The sequence below is a fragment of the Mus caroli genome, chromosome 1 (assembly GCF_900094665.2).
Source record: "Mus caroli chromosome 1, CAROLI_EIJ_v1.1, whole genome shotgun sequence".
Lineage (NCBI taxonomy): Eukaryota > Metazoa > Chordata > Mammalia > Rodentia > Muridae > Mus > Mus caroli.
This window is the reverse complement of record NC_034570.1, coordinates 38,276,189-38,297,491: the sequence shown is the minus strand read 5'-3', so window position 1 is coordinate 38,297,491 and position 21,303 is coordinate 38,276,189. Positions and strand designations below refer to the sequence as shown.

Below are 21,303 nucleotides of genomic sequence, written 5' to 3'. Positions count from 1 at the left end.
TCTGCTTCCCTAACTAATGCAGTCTCAGGTCCCGCGCAATTGGATTGGAGCAGAAGCTGTGCTCCCCTCACCAGAAGTCTTAAGATCCTGTGGTGCCAGTGTTTATATACACACTCATCTCAGCTGAAAGATTCAGGTTTATGTCTTTCCATGTAGCTAATCTTGGTTTGATATCTGGGCTCGAGAGTGTCCATTGGGAAGCCATGAGATTGCTGTGGGCAGAGGTAGGAGCAGTAGCTGCAGCTACTTCAGGAGTTCATGTGGCCTCTCAATTTTCAGTTCATTCCAGTTAGCTTGCTTAATGGTTTCGGGTCCAAATAGAGAAATCAGCAAGCTTGCCTGTTTATACGTTACGCAGTCAATGTTTACAGACGTCAGTTTATAATAAGGCCATGCTTCGGAATGTTGTTCCTGAGAAAGGGGAGAACAAGAGGGTACAAGCATCTGATTTGAGCTTCCCTCTGCTGGGCATGCCTGTTGGAGTATTGTAAATTTTCTGAAGGTTTTCAGTCTCTTCAGAGAATAAAACCATATTCATCCTCTTCTGAGTCTTTATTTGTTTCATCAATTAAATGCAAATGGAACCTTTTGAGTTATCTTCTATTGAGAGCTGCATCTCTGCTCTTCCCTCTGTTCTCCTCTTTAATACATTATTCCTTCCCATCCCCCAGGGGATGGGTTCTAAGATTTATGGTGGATTCTTGGAACCACAGACAAGTCTGTGCTGTTTAATGCCATTTTCACCTTAACCAGACCTTTGGCATGCATCATGGCTGTAACTTGAAGTGCATAACAAGCATATATCTGTTTTCTGTCACCAATTTCTCAGATAGAAGATTCTCTAATAACTCTTAGAGCATGGCCACACATGGGAAAATAGGCACCTGAAACAATTTATATAAGCAGTTTACCCTCACACTGTCTTACAGCTTCCCCCACCAGAGTGCCCGTACTACTGGCCTTTCCAGAGTGAAATCGGAGGCAGCTTTGGCTTTGATGTAGCTCTGCATCACCAAGTTGCTTTATGATGAGCACATTACAGAATCAGAACAGAAGTCTTGTCTTTTGAAAGAGGAAAGAAGCCTGGTCTCCATCCTTGCAAGACACTAGAAATGCAGAAGAGCGCTGCACTGCAGAGAAGCGCACCTCATATTCTTCCTCTCTGTTCTAGGAAGGTGTGGAAGTACGGGTGGCAAGGATCTTCAACACCTTTGGGCCGAGAATGCACATGAATGATGGGCGAGTGGTCAGCAACTTCATCTTACAAGCACTACAAGGGGAGCCACTCACAGTGAGTACTGCCCAGAGGCAGCCTGTAACCTTTCTTCACACCAGTAAACAAAAGGTGACTTGCTTCAGGGCCTTGATGTTTTCCAGTTGATATATCATTTCCATGTGTATCTCTCTGCTACCTTCATGAAAGGAAGAGAAGCATGTGGGTGGAACACAGTGCGGGGATAGCCTTACAGTGAACCTTGGGTCCTGTCTCATTCACCTTGGACAGGGACTGCTTGTGCCAGCTGGCCTGCTTGAACATTCCCCGTGGATCCCTATGGCCCAAGCTTGCTTTCCTCTCCTAAGTGCTACCTTGCTGCCCCTTGATGGAGGCTCTATGGTCATACCTGGCTTGTCTTTCCATATCATTTATGGACTCCACCAGCTCTTCCTGGTGGCCTGGCTCTGGACCCACCCTGCCACCATAGTGTCCTATCTTTGTAGTCCCATTCTTGTTCTTTAGCTATGTTCTTTCAGCTTATCCTAGAGCCAACCTTCTGAAGAGGAGAAACCCAAAGATCCTCATCTCAGGGACAGCATATGCCACACACCTTTCCCTAGGTCCCTATCCAACCCACTCCTGACTCCTTCAGCTCCTGTCTTGCATGTTCTGGGAGTGTTTCCTGGGCATTTTCCCCATTCTCTGTAGACAGTACTAACTGGACCACTCTCTATGAAGGCACCATTGCACTCCACTAATTATGCAGTTTTGTTTTCATTTCACTTGGAACCAGTGCAATACTAAATTTCCAGGTCCCCAACACAACATTAACTCTGGAAACAAGGACCTTTGTTCCTTTGATTCATAGTTGTTAATCTGGCCCCAGCACATAGGCAATATAAGATAAATCTTGGTTGAATTTATGGTCAGGTAATGTGGTGGCTGCTTTTTTGTTGCAGTAAGTGAAAAGTGACTTATAGGTTAGCCACAGAGGCCAGGGGTCTTAGTTGTAACTGCTAGGTAAACCTGTCTTTCATATCCTCTCGTGCTTCATCTGGCTTCTACCCACAGATTTCCCAGATACTTTTAGCCAGCTCAAAGTAAAAGTGTTGGAAATACGGTTCCTGTGATAACATGGACAGATGTTGGTTTCCTTTATGGAGAATGTTCATGATTTATATGCAAATTCTAAACCATTTTACAAAAGGGACGTTGCCATCCTGGAGTTTGGTATCTGTGGAGTGCTTTGGAACCAATCCCCAAGGAAACTGAGGGCTAACTATATTTGGGGTTCAGATGATCTCTATTGGGGAGGGAGATATTCCTGATGGCTTTTCAGCCACCATGCACAGTGACTTACCCAGGGTCAGAGCTACCTTGTTTGCAGAGAAAACTGTTAACAGCTTTTGAAGAAAAAGCTTTTCAATTTATTGCCTCCTTGGCTGTTTCAAGGGCCCCATATTAAGAAGGAAGGCAAGTCCGCTGGCAGCCTTAAGAATGCACAAATTGTTGGCACAGGTCATGTCTCATGTGTTGTCTTCAGGCCCAGCATGACTCTCCCAGAGATGTAAGGAGAGATCACTGGTGCCATCCAAAAGCCTTTAATCCAGAGCCTGTCAGACATCCCTCTTTCCTAGCCACCCAGGCAGAAGGCCCATGGAGGCATTTAGAGTGTTTTAGTGTTTTTTAAATTTGTTTGTTCCAAAGAATTGTATTGCCCATCAAAGACCTGATGAATTGCTTGTGCTTTTTCTCTTGGGTTAAAATATCATCTTTCCCTTGTCAGGTGGTTCTGTCTAGAAGTCAGCAGGGTGGAGTGGGGAGAAGTGTGCTGGAGACCGAGCACAACTTTGAGCATAGAGGGCAAGTGGAAACTCACAGCCAAGGAGCAGAATGGGAGGCAGTGGATAGAAAAAACAAAGAGGAAGAAACATTTGGGAAAGAGGGCCCTGATGGGACTGACCTAACAGGATTCTTGCTGAAGGAGGCCAAATGGGCCCACAGCTTTGAAGGCTTGGAAAGAGATGAGAAACAGAGGCAGGTATGAGGGTCGGATTCACTAAACAGGGCTTTTTGTTGACTTCTGTGAGAAATATCCAACTAGGACAAGAGACTGACTTGGTTTAGCAGAGGCTGTTATAGCTTAAGTACTTAATGCACACTGTAGAAGGCAGTGCCGTGCATTCAGACAGTTCCCATTGGTATTCCTGCTGCCCCCTCCTCCCTGGACATCTTGGTGACTCCTAGGTTACCATATTGCTGTGACCTGAACATATGCAGCACTTAATCCCCTGAGAGCAACTTTGAGTCTCCAGAATCTCCTTAAATCTCTCTCATCTTGTAAAATGCAGCTAGAGGGACCATATAGACACCAGAGTGTGATGCTGTACAGACTCAAGAGTATAGATGAGCACCTACTCTGCCTGGCCTGTGGACAAGAAGTAGCTTCTGCCCCTCAGGCAGGCAGGCAGGCAGGCAGGTCTGTGAACCAAGAGGGCACATTCACTCTCATCATCAAGGCAGTAAGTAAGCACATCAAGGCTCTGTCCTCATTGCTCCTTTGCTGAGATTTGCTCCTGCAGTTTCTGTATCCTGTCAGCAGACATCTCCATATGTAGTACTGTTCAGCCTTTTCTCGTGGGCCTTCCAATCTCAAGTAGAACCTAAAAACATAGATCTCTGAGCTAGGCATGCATGGTCAGTATTGAACAGAGCAAGCAGGATTTTAAATTTCGTCAAGACAGCATGACAGTCTGGGTGAATTCTCAGTCTTGAACCGAGATCTTGCAGATCCGAAGTGAAATATCTGTGATAGTAAACCTAAACTCTCTCTGAGTGTGTACTACATAGATCTGAGCCTTGGCTATATCTCAGAATCATTCCAGGAGCTTGAAGGTGGTAAGCTTTGTCCCCCCCACATCAACTAAATCCAGCTGTGGCTGGTACTCAGGAATTGGTATTTTTAGGGCAATAGAGATACAACTGTATAGCCATAGACTGAACTGTTATGCAGACAGACCTAGTCAGATAGGAAGGGTTGGTAGTCTCACAAGAAATAGTTTATCCTACTCACTAGGACCACCTGCTTCCCATTATAAATTGATTTTAACTGCTGATTCCTGTCATGGTGGAATTTTTATGAGTGTTCGGGTCCTCTGACTCAGTTCTTGGTTTAGAGGAACCAAGGCTGCTGTAGATCTGTCATCCTATCAGTCATCTAGAGGATCTTAGCTTGATCTTAGCTATATGTTGGAAGTCCCTCAGAGCCAGCTATATAAATATGAACAAGTCTGGCGCACAGTTTACCAGCCTATCTAGGCAGAATTCTATCACTTATAAAAGTCATCCATGTTGGAGAGCTTCCACTGAATATTCTTCACATTATTCTGTGTGTAAGGTCTGTCTATTGCACAAATAGAGTCCAGGATTGCAGTTCCCAGGGTCTTACATACCTAACAAACAGTAAGACATGGATAGAAGCCAGTTCTTGGACACAGTCTTTTGAAGAAAAACTTGATATATGTGTACACACTCATAGTAAGTATCAGTGCTGAAGTACAGAATATAAGATGTGCTCAAAATGTTCTCATTTTCCTTAATAATTTAATTAAAATACAATTATATCATTTCCTTCCATTCCCTTCCCTCAACCCTTCCTGTATCATCTTCCTCCAGTATTTCCCATTCCCCTTTACCCCCTTTTAAATTTATAGCTTCTTTTCCTTTGATTATGTTTATTGTTGTTATTATTATTAATTATTATTATTGCTAAACATACATTTAAATATATAAATACACCTTCTGAGTCCATTCAGTGTTGTTTATGTGTATATGATTTCAGAGCTGACTGATCACTTGGTATTGTGTGACTAATTAAGGGGGCCATCCCTGGGAAGACTAATTGTCTCTCTCTGAGTAGTTGTTAGTTACCTGCCGTTCTTTTTCTAGGTTTGAAGCCTTATTAACATGTTGTCACTGGATCTTGTTCAGCAGCCACACTGTTGCAGTACTATGGGTGTATCTTCTTGTCATTTCTTGGAGACACAGTCTCATCTCACAGCAGATTTCCTCTGGCTCTCAGAAGTCTGCCATCCTCTTGTCCATAATGTTCCCTGAGCCTTGGGTAGAGAAGTTGTGCTGTAGATGTATGGTGAGGGTGAGCACTCCATGATCAGTTCTCTGTATTTTGGCCACTTGTGGTTTTCTGGGATAGATTCTGTCTGATGCAATGAGAAGCTCCTTTGATGAGGTATGAAAGTTAGATATACTAGGCAAAGAGGGTTTGTAAACCTTAAATTGTTGTAAGCCCATGTCAGTGCCTCTTCAAGGATTGGTTCTGAAGTCAGACCCACAGGATTCCAAGGAGCCCCACTAATAGTGCCAGGGTATTTTTTCTCAAGTCTAACTCTTGGTTTCCTTCTAGGTCTATGGCTCTGGGTCTCAGACACGGGCATTCCAGTACGTTAGGTAAGGCTCTTGCCATTGTCCTTGGTTCTGAGTAGAAGGCAGCAGTAACTGTGTATTCTACATGCTGGTTACTTCCACAGCTCACCTGTGCACTAAGCCAGTTTTAATATTTGATTGGGAACTTCTTGCTTCTCTGTTTAGAAGATAAAGTTGATTTTCATCCACTATTTCTGTGATTCCTGGCTAATCTTTTACTGCCACCTAGTGTTGCATAGATAAAAGTTATCCAGCACTGAGGGGGGCTTGAATAATTAATGCTGCAGGCCAATTAGTCACCCATCAAACCTGCAGATTCAGATGTCTGACCAATTTTTGAAAACATGGCTCTTTATCATGGAGAAGTCTTTAAGAATATAAGGTAAGCGTGTCTTAATGGTGATCCTGTCTTGAAGCTGAGGCAGGCTCATACTTTTGCTTGGTGACTTTTATTGTTGTCTTTGGAATTCTACCTAGAGTTTTGTTGGTCAACACAGTTGGTAATGATAAGCAATTACTACACTGAAGCACCTTCCACATTTACATAGCTATTACAAACTCCATGGAGATTTCCAAATCCTTTGTCATTGTAAAACCTAGTTCTGTATTTTAACACATGTACTTTTGCTCTTAAATGCAAATACCTCAAATGCATGTTGGCCAGGAAATGCCACTCCAGGTGTCTTAGAGCCTTCCAAGGGTACTGTAGAGTAAGATGTTAGCTATCAATACGGGTCTGAGCAGCTTCCAGCCTCAGCCTGAGCGACCATGTCTCATTAGATAAGGAGCTTAATAGAAGTCACTTAGAAAACTGGAAATCCTACTTTATTATTTTTTTTTTCTCGAAAGTTAAAATAACCAGAGTAGACATTTCCCTGCGCACGCCTTTAATCCCAGCACTCGGGAGGCAGAGGCAGGGGAATTTCTGAGTTCGAGGCCAGCCTGGTTTACAAAGTGAGTTCCAGGACAGCCAGGGCTATACAGAGAAACCCTGTCTCGGAAAAAAAAAAAGTACGTAAACTCTTAAATGAGATACAGAAGAAGTTGTTAAATAAATAAATAAATGCATACAACAGTCAGTGTTCATTTCCTGAAGTGAAAGTTAGCTGGTCATGTGTTGCCCAATAGGTTAGTTTATTCCAAGAGACAGTTTCACAGGGAGAAATTGTCTATCCCTCCCTCAGGACAGTTTCTGTTTTAGAGGGCAAAGCTTGGACTGTGTGCTTGGAGAAATCTACTGGGGCTCATTTCTGTAGCTGTGTATTGAACCATCTCTTCATAATAATAATAACAATGTGTTTTCATCCCATCCCCTTCACCCACCCCTCAGTCATGCACTTCCAAGGAGATGTTAATGTCTTCAAGTACAGAGATTCAGCCTTGAACTACATAATCAGGGCCCCAGGCTTTCTCATCTTCTACCACCATAAGACTGGATATAATACAAGGGGCGGGCACTGGTTAGAAACCTGTCTTCTTCCTGGTTTCAGTGGCATCTCATACAAAATTACATTTGGTGGGGGAAAAAAGGTAGATGATTAAAATACTTTAAGAATTCAGCAATGCCTATGCTGGGTACAATCCCAGCTGGAACAAAACACATGGCACCAGGCCTCCTGGCCACAGCTCACACACCTAGTGGCTATGATCTGCATGCTCACCTCCTATACCTACCTGATACCTTGGAAAGAGGATATAAGTAGTTTCCCTGTTCATAGATGTGAACTCTTTCAGCAGAGCCTTTTTCTACATTGCTGCCATTGTCTTGGTATCTGAGATCACCAGGATGTAGGCACATTGTAGGTCAGTTTCCTGATGAACACTGTTTAGTAGAGAACTGACCAAGTTTGGCTATTTTTAACATATCCCCTACCCTTTTAAAAAACTGATTTTTTTTTTTTTAACTTCACAGTAAAAGAGTACAGTGTTCAATCTGTAGTTACTGTCCTTGGTTAATTGTCCCCAGAGCCACAATTGCCTCAGCAGCACTACAGGGACCCAAGGCCTACATGGTCATCTGCATTCACATCTGGCATGACATGTCTGATACTTTCATAGCTGGGTTGTGTCCTCATTCACATAACAAAGGCATGTTATATATTTCTTAAAAGTCACTTTGTCAAAATGACACTTTTAAAGAGCTTCAGGCTGAATGAGTATGACTTACACAATTTTGACTTTAAAAGTTGCCAACCTGTTACATACAAGGTGTATGGCCCTCCCTCCTCTCCCAAAGAGGATGACTGCTTAAGAAACAGCCATCTTCTAACGCCACGTGACCCTACCCTATTAGCATTAAGAGGCATTTCGGTGCTACTGAATGGCAGCTTTTAATGTCTCCTTACAGACACACAGAAGAATGTGCCGTGGATTCAATGACTATGCCATGGTGATGAAGTGACTTTTTGCCAGTTTCTCTTTTAAAAAAAATCACTAAAGATCAATGGTGGTTTGCGTTTGCACTTGATCTGTGAGAACAGAACATTAAGCATATTCATATAAAACTAAGATGGTTGAAAACTGAAAAGCAGAAGTAACCTTACTAAGTGACACATCAAAAAGAAAAAAAAAAGGTTTTTCCAATTAAAAGAAAAACAAAACACTCTTGGGTTTTCTTTTGGAAGCCAATCATAAGCCATAGTGGCCTTCGCCTTGTGGTAAAGCTGGAGGAAGAGGGAGAGGTTTCCAAGTGGACTTCATTCAGAACCATAGCTGCTGGACATGGGCGTAGAGCAAGCGCTCACATTCCCAATGAGGTGTCATTTTTACGAAGTAACTTTTCTTTAACAGAGCTACACTTTAACGCTTCTGAAACTAAGAACCAATCCTTGGTAAGCGGAAGTTTGCTTACTTCTCTTCACCCTCATGGCTCAGCTGATCACAACTCATCTGAAACATCCCGATGCCCTGACAGCTTCCTAGGCTGTGTGAAGGGCGGGCTGCTGGTGGTGGGGGGAGGGGCGGCAGCTTTGATTGATTTCAGTGCTCAGTTTGTTTGGCTGTCGCTGTGATTTGCCAGTATGGAGTTTGCATACTGAAGTCCATTCATTTCTGTGGAGCTTATTTTATAAAACAATCACAACTTTTGTTTCGGTCAATTAATGTGGGTTCATGTTAAACATGAGGTTTCATCAGAGACCCTGCAAATGCCATCTTGGGGGTATAGATACCTACATTAACTTACTTTTGTTGGTCATTGATTGTGTTCAGAAATGCACAAAAAAGGGTAGATTTAACCTGTTACCATCCTCCCACTGTGTTCGCCACCCCACCACACCCACTAAAAGCAAATCCCAGTGTTACAGGACTCATTCCATCCATGAACATGCTAGCATTACAAGCACCATCTTAATTTACAGGGTTTTATTTCCACATTCAGTTTTCCATTTGGGTTTTGTTTTGTCTGGGAAGGGTTGGTACATGCCCTCAGCACTCTGGTGGGCAGTGCCTGACCTAACTCTCCTTTTTTCCCCAGTGATCTGGTGAATGGCCTGGTAGCACTGATGAACAGCAATGTCAGCAGTCCTGTCAACTTGGTAAGTACCATTTTGCTTCTGCTTTGCAGTTGCTGGAGGGTCTTTTGTGATGGACTGTCTGTGCACATGACTAGCTTGTGCAGGGCATTTGCTAAATACTCAAGTGAAACAAAGCAGAGTAAGAGACTGAGAGGAGGGAATTGTGAGGCATTCATGAGCAGTGTATGAACTTCCTCTGCCTGATAAGGCTTATGATAAAAGTCCTGTTCAGTTGTTTATGCCTACAGATTCTCTGTACATCGTGTTCTCTTATTCTTTTTAGGAAGCTTTTGTACACGAACATTTAGGAACTGTATCTGTTTAGAAATTTGCCTTCCCTCAAATCACAAAATTGCAAGGAGCCTCCCAAAGCCCCTTCTCCATGTCACCCTCCATCACTTTGCTCTGCCCCTTTGCCTTTCTTTGTGTCTACAATTAAGCCTGGGCCTTCCTGAAACTTTGATCCCTGGTTCCAGGATAGCCTTGGAAATTGGGGGTGGGGGGGAGACTTAAGATTCACAGCTCCCAGGCTTTTCTGTGTCTGTGCTAGGACAGTATACTAGAAGTAAGAGTAGTGGGTTAGAGAAATGGTGGAGCACCTGCCTAGTGTGGGCAAAGTCCTGTGTTCCTTCTTCAGCACTACAAAACTGAAGGCAGCATCTGCTAGAAAGTGTGATGGCAAAAAGGCAGAACAGATCTTAACTACTTACCCATCCAGCCCCAATAAACTGACTTCATCAAGCTCATGGAGACTGTTCCTGTGGCTCACCCAGGACACTGGTCTGTGACATCATCCATTGCTGCAGGAGCTTTCTCTATAGGAGAAGGTATTGGCACAGTTCTCATAGAGGGAGTCTGTTGTCTTAGGAGAGCCAGTATTGTGAAACCAGCTATACAGAGTAACACTAAAGTGAAAGAAAAGGTAGATTAAAGTTACTTGTCTTGGAAGCTCACCCAATGTGTGTGCCCCCTTTTAAAATGACCCTGCCTGACCTGAAGGCCCTTCTTCCGAACAGATAGATGAAGGTCTTAGGTAGTATGTGTTTGTACCTGGCCAGGATGAAAACCATTCCAGAATGTACCAGTGGGACAAAAAGCTGGGGTGAAGTTACTTGGAGACAGGGTTGTCTGGGAGTTGATGGTTGATGCAACAAATGTGTCTGAAGTCATGTGTAGTGTCCAGGTAGGGAAGTACTGCCATTGCCATGACATTTATAAGAGAATCCCTTTCCTTTTTAGGGAAATCCAGAAGAACACACAATCCTGGAATTTGCTCAGTTAATTAAAAACCTTGTTGGTAAGTAGACTACACCACTCTGAAAGAACTCATCTGTATTTACCCTGTGTTAGTAGCACCTTCCTTAGAAAGTAGAAGCTGATTAATTGTACCAGAACATTAATTTTATTTTATTTTAAAAGACTTATTTATTTATTATATGTAAGTACACTGTAGCTGTCTTCAGACACTCCAGAAGAGGGCATCCAATCACATTACAAATGGTTGTGAGCCACCATGTGGTTGCTGGGATCTGAACTCGGGACTTCCAGAAGAACAGTCAGTGCTCTTAACTGCTGAGCCATCTCTCCAGCCCCAGAACATTAATTTTAATGAGGAACACTTTCAGTTCTGAGTTGGTGATTAGAGAGAGGCTGAAATGAGATGGGTTTGACTCCCAGGTCTAGTTGCATGTCTTGATGGAGTGTGGGGCAGAGATTTGACCTCCAGGTGTGATAAACACTGCTCCTGTTGAGACCAGATTTCAGGAGCATGGGGAGAGTGACATTAGCTCTGGCCAGGCTGGATTAGACTGTGTGACATTGGAACAGTGTTTCCATCAGGGAGCGGGATATTCCTAGGTCTGGCCTGGTTCTTGGGTTGCAGGTGCCAAGAAGGTATTTCCTGGCCTCATACTCAGGCTTACTGGAGCTCTGGGAAACCTGGTCTCCAATTCAGAAATTTGATTTCAGGATCTGGCCTGAACCATGATATGTGTGCTTTAGGCTGCTCTGACTTGACCCTGCGATACCCTTGACTGAATGGGCTCTTCCTTCTTGGCTCAGGGCTGTGATGAGCAGCTGTGTACAGCTATAATCCTTCTGTCAGATAAGCACAACACCGTGTGGTTCCAGTAATCCCATTCAGACTAGCTTCCCAGTTACGCATTCCCACTGTTGGGAGAAGGTTTGCTCCACTCACCATGTGCCTCCAGTCACTGTGCCTTTGAAACCTCTGCTGTCCAGATGGAAACCATGGGTCAGATGCTTTGGTATCATGGCACTGTGGGTGTGAGCCCGATTTTTGGATCAGAGCGTGCACAGTGATCCATGTGCACTTCAGAGTTTAGAAAACTGTGACCTGCACACTAAAGAGGGCTTAGGATTTCCATCTTGCTGCTTTGTGACTCTGTGTGTGTGACTGTGCTGTATAACTTACGCAGGTCAGCCTGGTGGTCACTCAGTAGCTCTCTTTTGTGGTCACTGGGGTCTAGTCCCCCACCCCAGGGTGCTAAGCCAGGCGTTTCTGTCCTCTGCATAGTCTATGCAGCAGCAGAGCTGACAACTCATGTGACATAAGTTGGTTCTGTGCTTGCTCTGGCTAGAGCATTGGTGGCCAGGTTTTCATGGGCTCCTAGTTACCATCTGCACGCTGTTGATTAAGAACAGAACAGTATAAGCCACCTGATCCCCATGAAAGAGAATTTCTAGCCCATTTGGAGCATCCATCTCCGATATGGCTACAACCCACACTTATATATTTGTGTTTGTAAGATTGTTCCCTATGGGCACATCTGCACCTGTTACCTGAGGTGGAGGTTTGTCTTTGGCACAAGCCCTTTTGCTCTTGTGGGACCAGAAGCAAGCCTGGCACCTGCATGTGATTGCTTAGTAATAGCTATGCAGGCACACTCCTAGGTTTGCCAGGACTGTCCTATGTGGCTTTGCTCGAGCCATAAGGGTCCTTGCTTACAGGTAAGATTATTTTCCCTGCCATAGATAGTAAAACATTGCCCCCTAGATGCGCTTCGCCTTACCTTTTTTTTTTTTTAACTTTTTTTTTTTTCCTTCTTTTTCAATATCTCAGGTAGTGGAAGTGAAATTCAGTTTCTCTCTGAAGCCCAGGATGACCCACAGAAAAGAAAACCAGACATCAAAAAAGCAAAACTGATGCTGGGGTGGGAACCTGTGGTAAGTTTGAAGGAGGCCCTCTGCCTCGAGAGAAAGGCGTTCTCCTCCCCCCTTGTCCGTCCCCTAAGCTTTGGCCCTTGTTAGGAGGTTTTCTCCATAGGCCATTCAGTGGTATGTGATCCTCTGTTAGTGAAAATGGTTTGGACCTTCTATGTGGCCTCTCTATATAAACACATTGTCCTTTTTTATTCTGTTGCTTCGATAAAATACTCTGACCAAAAGCACCTTGGAGAGGAAAAGGGAGATTATTTGGCTTACACTTCCAGGTCATAGTTTATCACTGAAGGAAGTCAGGACAGGAACCTGGAAGTAGGTGCCATGGACGAGTGCTGCTGATTTGCTCACAGGTTCATGCTCAGCTAGTTTTCCTATACATCTCATGATAGCCTGCCAAGGAAACAGTGCTATCCTCAGTAGACTGGACTGTCCTACATCAGTTATGACAACCAAGGTAGTATCTATAGTTCAACCTGATAAAGACAGTTCCTGTATTGAGACTATCTATCTTACAGGTAGTCCAAGTTGGTCAGGTTGAAAGTTACTGTTAACTAGGACTTGCTTCAATCTCCAAACGCAGTGTTAAGGTGTAGATGTTGGTTTTTCTCATTGCTGTAACAAAATATCTTAGAGAAGCGACTTCAGAGGGAGAAAAGGGTTATTTTGGTTCCCAGTGTCATAGGACTTAGTCCATCACAGCAGGGGAGGCATGGCAGCCAGAGCTGTAGTCTGTGGCAGTTACTGCTCACATCGAGCAATAGGAAGCAAGGAGCCAGGGGTAAATATAACCTCCAAAGGTCCCACTGCCCTGGAAAGAGAGTCATGAGCTGGGTGACATTCCAAATGCAGATCATCAGAAGGTCTCAGCAGCATAACTGCATGGCCCTGGTGTCCGGCGATGGATTAGGTGAGATTTCATGTAAATAAAGGTGGTCTAGTCATAAAGTCCCCATGCTGATGGAACTCCAACTGGGAAGTGTGAAGACTAAAAGACATGGAGGAAGGTGGACTTCCATACCTTCCTGGAACTCCTATACTGCTAGGCTCTTCATGGTCTGACCTACTAGGCCAACATTTCTTAATCTGTGGGTCTAGACACCTCCCCAGGGGGTCCTATATCAGGTATTTATATTACAACAGTAGAAAAATTATAGTTACAAAGTAACAATGAAATAATTTTATACTTGGGGTCACCACAACATGAGGAACTGTATTAAAGGGTCACAGCGTTAGGTCATTGTATTAGACACTGAAATCTATCCAACTCTCTCTCACTGCCAGACTGCATTCATATTCTGAAGCCTCCAGTCTCTCCTCCATCTGTTAGTGGAGAGCTCCTCCCCTGTCCTTGAACACCCATCTACCAGGCTATATGTGTGTGTCCTTTATGGGTTTATCTTTTTTCTGGGCAAGCACGTAGCCTCATATGGCAGCTATTCCGACAGCTGTTACAGAAGCAGAGATGTATTAAATGGAGGATAAACTTAGGATAGACAGGGCTGTCATTATATGAGCATTAGAGGACTCATCAGGAGGCAGAATGTTGCCCAGAGCTCCGCTTACCCCCGCACAGTAAATGTGAGGAGGTAGACACAGGAATGTCAGAGTCTGTTGGGATGTTAGACGTTTAGTTCAACTCTTGAGCTGGTGTATGATACCTTAGTCTGAGAGCTCTGCAAAGGACAGAAAATGGGTAAATAAAATACAACTGAGTTTGCTCAGACTGAAAATCTAATAGTCCCATCTGAGCAAAGCAAAGCCCAGAAGCAGAGGTCCTGGTTCCTTTAGTTTGCTGTTTATATTCATTTATTTTATGTTTGTAAGTGTTTGGCCTGCACAGAAGCTGGAAGAGGGCATTGTTGTATTCTTTGCTACTAGAGTTACAGGTGGCTATGAGCCACTGTATAGGTGCTAGGAACCACATTTGGATTCTCTGCAAGAGCAACAAATGGCTTCAACAGCTGAGCTATCTCTAATTCTTTGAAGGAATTTATCATTTGTCCTATTATTAGCAAAGCATGTGTTTTAAACAAAAATTTTTTGGAAAATATTCAATACATATTTACTAAATAAATGCTTCTGGTTTTGGAGATGTATATATAGCCAGGATATTTATTTAGAACTTGTATCTTATCACACATCATCTGAAAGACATGGAGATATAGAATATGAGATGTTTGCCATTGAATTCTTTATAGTAAGAGTCTTAATTCATAGGAAATATATTAGAGTCTTATCCAAAGACGCATGCTCATCTCAAACATACTTGGTGAACATGCATGTGAGTGTGGACAGCTTACTGAGGAGGCATTCTAACTGGGTGAAAAGGTGTTTTCAGGTGTCTCCTGATATTTGGTGGTCCTGAGCATTTTCATATACCTGTTGACCATTTCTGTGCCTTCCCTTGAAAAAAATGCTTATTTAAACCTATTGTTTTGGTTTTTTTTTCCTGAATTGGGCTTCTTATAAATGCTTACTTTTAACCCCTTGCCAGATACGTAGTTGACAAGTATTTTCTTTCATTCTGTAGGTTATGTCTGCTTACTATCTACTTTACTAAGAGAAGCTTTTTAGTTTGATTAATTTGTCTAATTATGTTCCCTCTGCTTTTAGGGTCTCATGTAATAAATATATAGCAAAATGCCCATATTTAAAGCTTACATTATGATGTGTTTTGATGTATTTTGACACCTATAAAACTATCATCACAATGAAGACGGACAGACACACACCAGCAAATTTACTCTAGTTCTTGGCAGTGCCTCCCTCCACTGCTTTTTGTTTAGCCTTTAACTCAGTAGCTAATTGACTTCTGTTTCCTGTCTCTAGCTCCTGGTTAAGATTGCTTTAAATGTCCCTAAATATGTTGCTGGTACAAGTCCAGGTGTGTCATTGGGGAGGCCCAGTGAGGCAAGTGAGGACAGCCTCCTCAGAGCATCTTCCCTGAGGGATTTCCTCCAAAGAGTGGACTTACATATGTTTCAGAAACAGTCTTTGCAATTAACTGTAGTAGGCATGCCTGCAAGAGGAGACTCAGGAACTTCCAAGGGCTTGAGGTCACTTGCTAAATTGCAGTATGTGTTATGAAAGCAGCTCTAACTAACTCTAGGCATCTTTGAAGTGGCCTTGATGCACTTCTGTCCAGAGTGAGGCTTTCGGTGTCCTTGTGAAGCAGGAAACTGACTGAAGTCTCTCATCTCTAGGCACTCTGCTGTGTTGGCTTCAAGAAGTCTGTTTGTTAATGTTCCTTGTTCCTTTTTCTTACTCTCTCCAACAGGTCCCATTGGAGGAAGGATTGAACAAAGCCATCCACTACTTCCGGAAGGAACTAGAGTACCAGGCTAATAACCAATACATCCCTAAACCCAAGCCCGCCAGAGTGAAGAAGGGCCGGACGCGCCACAGCTGAGTTAGCCTTTGGTTATGAGACTCTGTTTTACCCATATGAGGTGGACTTTTGTGGGATTTTTTTTTTTTAATACTTAAACAGGTGTCATGAAGAACAAACTGGAATTTTATTCTGAAGCTTGCTTTAAAGATATTGATGTGCCTAAAAGCTCCCTTGAAATCTGCAGACTTTGCCTTGCACTTTTTAAATCTGTCTTTTTTATGTACAACAGCCTAGATGCATCTCTGCTATTTTCAGGTTTTTATCTTGCTGTTAGAGTGTATGCTGTAACTGTCATTGACAGTTTTATTTACTGGTTTCTTTGTGAAGCTAAAAAGAAACATTAAATGGGGTGGAAAATGCCAATTTTATTTATAAAAGTGGGTACTTATAAATGAGATGTTACACTATGCATAAGGAATAAAAATCATAGAGGTATTGTCAGGTGGGTGGTGCACCAGTGTTTATTTGGGGACCGATGAAAGAACTCTGTTGGAAAGCTTTGTCTTTCTCTTTTAATTCAGAATTTTCTGAAGGTCTAGTTTTCAGTTGCAAACTTGACTTTGAAACATCCCTGTTGGTTCTTGATCAAAGATATTTGAAATCACTACTGTGTTGTGCTGCATATTGGGGTGGGGGTGGGGGGACAACGTTAACATATTCTTGGTTAACCATGGTTAAATATGCTATTTTAATAAAATATTGAAACTCATCAGTCATGGGTTTTGAGCTACGGATGTCGGGTTGCTGAGAATAATACTTGAGATCTTAGTTTAAGGAAATTCTGAGAACATCCAGGTTTATACCTTATTTAACTTGATATGTAACTGTTAGAACCATCTGTGTGCTCTATGGGCTGAATCTGTGCATATGATACACACATGTGTATATGTCTTTATCTGAAATACTTAAAACCAACTGTTTCAAATTTCAGGATTTATTTTGTTTAACTTGGGAATATTTTCCTGAACTATGCAATTTGAGCATCCTCAATCCCAAAGATGAAGTGTTCTGAAGTCTCAAGTCCCAGTGTCTCTTCAGCACTGGGGATTTGGGGCTTGGAGCCCAAATTAACTGTGGTGTGAAGTTTTCAGAACTCAGCCTGGGTTAAGATAAGTTTTGTGTCCTGTAGCAGCACAAACCAGGTGGAACAAAAACTTCCATTTTTCTGGTGTGGAATTCAAACAAGTTTTGCTGAGTCAAATGAAAACTTTAGGAGTTTTTATTTTCATTAAGAACTCTCTCAAGGAGTGTGCTAGGACTTTATTTTGTACCTTTAAATAAATGGGAGGAAAACACAGTGCACAAAAAGCAGTCTATCTCCAACCAGATTGGCCCTACATGGTAGCGGCAGAAACCCTTACAAATGCCCAAGGAATAAAGGTGTGGACCAGGTGATAGAAGTGACTAGAAACAGGAGCACATGTAATATCTGAGCTTGGTCTATTCTTCAGAACCATGTTGGGATGCTTTTTTTTTTCTTAATAGGGTGTGTGTGTATTTATATTTATTTTATGAAAGGCTCTAGAATTCAGCCAAAGATGCTCTGACTCTGTCTTGCTAAATTTATCAGAAGATTCTGAAACTGGACCAAAGATTGAACATGATATAAGAAAAAAGAATCAAGAATAACCTACACAGACACACACACTAGCTAAGCACTTACTTGGTCACTAACTACACCCCCAGCCTCTCTCTCTTAGGCCCCGTTATTTTGGTCTGAACTGAGTGACACATCATTTACAGAAGAAAAAAAAAGCAGAAGCTTGCTTGGAAATTAGTAATGCTAAATTTGGACCAAAGAAGAATGTGGACAGAAATAGCTCAGAGCTTTATGTATAATTAGGAGTATCGAAAAGTCTGAAGACTCAGAATTCCCTTAGCTTATTACACAGTAATATCTGGAATTCTTTCATAAGATTCACTCTTCTGGTATCCATAGAGTATTTTCAAAGTAGTAGAAGAGAAACAGGTGTGTATAATGCCCTCTAAGAAAGTGAGTAATGCGTTGTAGAAAACACTGACTTTTGAATTAAGTATGATAGTATCTTAGGCAGAGAGGGAAATGAAGTTGAGGGGTAGATAGGTGATGGCGGCTGTGGTCCAGCAGGATCTGCATGTAGATACCTACTCTTCGGTGCAATAGTGTTAAGAAAGATGAGGTATCTGTGCAAACTGATGAAGGCAGAGGGGGACCTTTTCTGTAGGAGCTCCTGGCTCTTGCTTGCTGCTTCTATTGCTACTCTGAGAAAGCACCATCTGCGAACCAGAACGTGGCCCTTCCACACTCCAAAATTTGTCTTAGACTTTGTAGCTCTCAGAACTATAAGCAATAAATCCCTACTGTTTATTAACTACTGAATCTATAACTTTTTAAAAATAGCAACTGGAAGCTGCATTTTGGAAGTGGTTTCGTTTGGGATGTCACTGCTGTTGCTTATAGGGGAGAGATTGCTACAGTTTGGGCTCCAGCAAGGTACAAACCATAGTCTGCGTGTACTGGATTGCAGCTGTGGAATTGAATACTGAGCCCAGCCTTCTAGTCAGGTAGAACTTCATGGCATTATCTTTGATTATGACCCTGGTGGTCCTCAGTCATGTGACCTTGATAGAAGCTAGGGTGAGTCCTGTATTGCCATCAAGTTTTGTCTCGTAAGACTGTAGGGAGTTTGGAGGGTCTTGCGTGATTCTTCAGAAACAAGAATTGCGAATTAACTTTGCCATGTGTCTGTCAAAATAACTTGCTTAGTTGACCTAGCCTTTCTTGGTGGTTGGTTGGTACCTTTGATGAGATGTTAGAGAATTCTGTAGTTCTGAAAATTTGATACCACAGTATCAGAAGGCAAACAAGACTTTACTATTTTCAGCACCAAGGATAGCCCATATATGTGTCTTGTTTGCATCTCACTTACCATGATAGAGATGGGGCCATTTTCATCTACAATTACATTATAGGAAGGAAAATACAGATTTTCATCAGGAAACTTGAGCTGTGGAGTGGGTGGAGCTGGAATGGAGCGTGAAGGTTCATGTGACAACATTCAGCTCCATTTTTTGAGGTACTGAGAGGGTGGAAACTTATTCCTAAGATGGTGCTCCAAGGAGGTGTCATGATATGGAACTTGGCTCTTCCAGCACCATGTCTGCCTATAAGCTACTATGCTTCCCACCATGATGATAATAGACTCAACCTCTGCAACTGTAAGCCAGCCCCTATTAAATGTTTTCTAAGAATTACCTTGGTAATGGTGTCACTTCGCAGCAATTAAACTAAAGCTGAGACACCTACCCAAATCTTTCCTTCTACAGAGAGAAGATGACAAAATGTTCAATGGAGCCCAGGTTCCTTGGCTGTTTGGACTCAGGTGCTTGTATCAGTGTCTCCTCGGGGGATGGGGGCCAGGTAGACTGTGAGCACTCTGTGTTGGACTGGAGTTTGTACTATCAGTTTCCTTGGTTGTAAGACTTTAAGCTTCTTGAACTTTGTTGTACCTATGTAGCTCTTCAGCCTGCAGCTAGCTATCCTAACATCCTATGTAAGCAAATCGAAAAAGATCCATATTCGATATGAATAAGTTTAATCTATTGGTTCTGCTCTCTAGAGAATCCTGACTAATAGGACCATCTATCAAAATCAGAAAATATAATTAATGAAAAAAAATAGCACTCTTTTTGAAATCAAGAACCAAGCAAAGATGTCTTCTGGTACAGTGACCCAACTTCCCTCCTCTTTAGCATTGCACTGGAGTTTGAGACAGCTCAATAAAAGAATTCCTGTGTGTTCCGCCAGTTCTAAAGGGAATTGGAACAGGAGCATAGCGGCATAAGTCACCGTTGCCAAAGGGGGGTTATGTAGCTGTGTGTCGTTAACAGCTGAAGGATGAGCAGTGCACTGTCAGCTGCAGTGGGATGCTACTCTGCCTTGGCATAGAAGGGAGCACTGCTATCTGCTAAGACAGTTACAAGCCAGAACGATAAATACTGTGTGTGTTAGTAAACTGTTGCTGTGACAAGATATCTGACAAATGTGCTTTAAAGGAAAAAGTTGATTTGGACTCAGGATTTCAAAGGGTTCAGTTCATTGTGATTGGTAGGGTAGATCTGCTCCATCATGGCAGTCAGGATCATAGGAGAATGGGCTGGGAAGAAGACAAAACTTCCCAGTTTTATCCGGCATGCTCCACTTGGACCTTTGAGACTGCTTACAACTATCCTCGGTCTGTTTTCCTACTTTGTATGCAGCCTGCTTTAAGTTAACTTGCCTTTGAGAAAACAGTGTAACCAGTCGTACATGGCTGGATTTCTTGTGTAATCACTTTTACAACTTAAGCTAAAGCATAGCTTTAATGTTAAGCCATGTGTTCTTCCGTATCCCTGACCCTGAACAATGTATGTGTGTGTCTGTGCTAATCATTTGCTGGAAACAACCAACAGGTTAAAAGAATTCTTAAACAAAACAAGCATCCACCGTAAATGTTGAAAGCAATGTGTGACCGTATGTTGGACAACATCTATGTGTGGTCTTGAATGCTATTCTGGGTCAGTCAAGTAATTTCTTCCCTTGTAAGGCTCTGTTAACTATTTCTGTAAAAAGAATGCCACACCCCTTTCCTGTATTGTATTTCCTGCTCAATAACTATGGAGCAGACCCTTTGTTAGGGAGTGACAATATGGAAACATATCAGACACATACCAGAGACACAACAGGCAGCCCATAGACCACAAACTACAGGTAAACAGAAGAGACAGGGAGAGCAGTGGAGAATCCGAGTCTGGGCTCACTTTGTCGAATTACTCTGAAAGGAAGACGGTTATTCAGTTTGCTGCTAATGTAGAGTTGTATATGCTATAACAGGGAACATTATACAGAGGTCTGAGGAGATGGCCTAGTAGGATAAAGGGCTAGTTTCACAAACAAAGGGGCCTGAGTTCCTGATCTCTAACCTCTATGTAAAGAGTCTGGCATGGCAGTGCATGTCTGTAAACTCCTGGGCTGAAGGGACAGGGGTAAGGGATGAAGGCAAAGACAGGCAGATCTCTGGGGCTCAAAGTTCAGTCTAATTGGTGAGCTCTTGGTTCAGAATGGTTCCCATAGGCTTACAAGCTTGAATACTTAGCCCAAACTTGGTGGAACTCTTTGGGAGGGGTTAGGAGATATGGTCTTCTTAGAGAAGGCAAGTCACTGGGGGTTGGGATTGATGTGGGCTCACATCTTACCCAGTTAACTCTCTCTGCCTTGTGTTTGTGCCTCAAGGTGTGTGTGTGTGTGTGTGTGTGTGTGTGTGTGTGTGTGAGAGAGAGAGGAATAAGTAAATGTGTTCCTGCTTCAGCATCATGCCTGCCTGCCTGCCGCCATGTTCCCCACAATGATGGCCATGGCCTCCAACCCTCTGACACTGTAAGCTCCAAATAAACCCTTTCTTCTATAAGTTGCCTTGATCATGGCTGTCTTAGAGTTTCTGTAGCTGCAACAAATACACTGTGACCAAAAAGCAAGTTGGGAGGAAAGGGTTTATTCAGCTCACGCTTCCAGATCACAGTCCATCAGGGCAGGAACT

The 21,303-nt window shown here is 42.8% G+C and overlaps 1 protein-coding gene across 7 annotated transcripts in view; it reads left to right on the top strand.

The window, feature by feature from the left end:
• Window positions 1-16,678, top strand: part of Uxs1 (UDP-glucuronate decarboxylase 1) — a 79,091-nt gene extending 62,413 nt beyond the window's left edge. For 6 of the 7 annotated variants that reach the window (XM_029477478.1, XM_029477471.1, XM_029477482.1 and 3 more), the window contains 6 exons: window positions 1,172-1,291; window positions 5,640-5,683; window positions 9,135-9,195; window positions 10,414-10,471; window positions 12,257-12,360; window positions 15,635-16,467. In XM_029477478.1, the coding sequence (XP_029333338.1) occupies window positions 1,172-1,291; window positions 5,640-5,683; window positions 9,135-9,195; window positions 10,414-10,471; window positions 12,257-12,360; window positions 15,635-15,766 (519 nt within the window). In that variant the 3' untranslated portion in view covers window positions 15,767-16,467. Of the gene's footprint in view, window positions 1-1,171; window positions 1,292-5,639; window positions 5,684-9,134; window positions 9,196-10,413; window positions 10,472-12,256; window positions 12,361-15,634 lie in introns of all 7 variants that reach the window. The other variant, XM_021166509.2, reaches the window with a different exon arrangement.
• The last annotated feature ends 4,625 nt before the right edge of the window (window positions 16,679-21,303 follow it).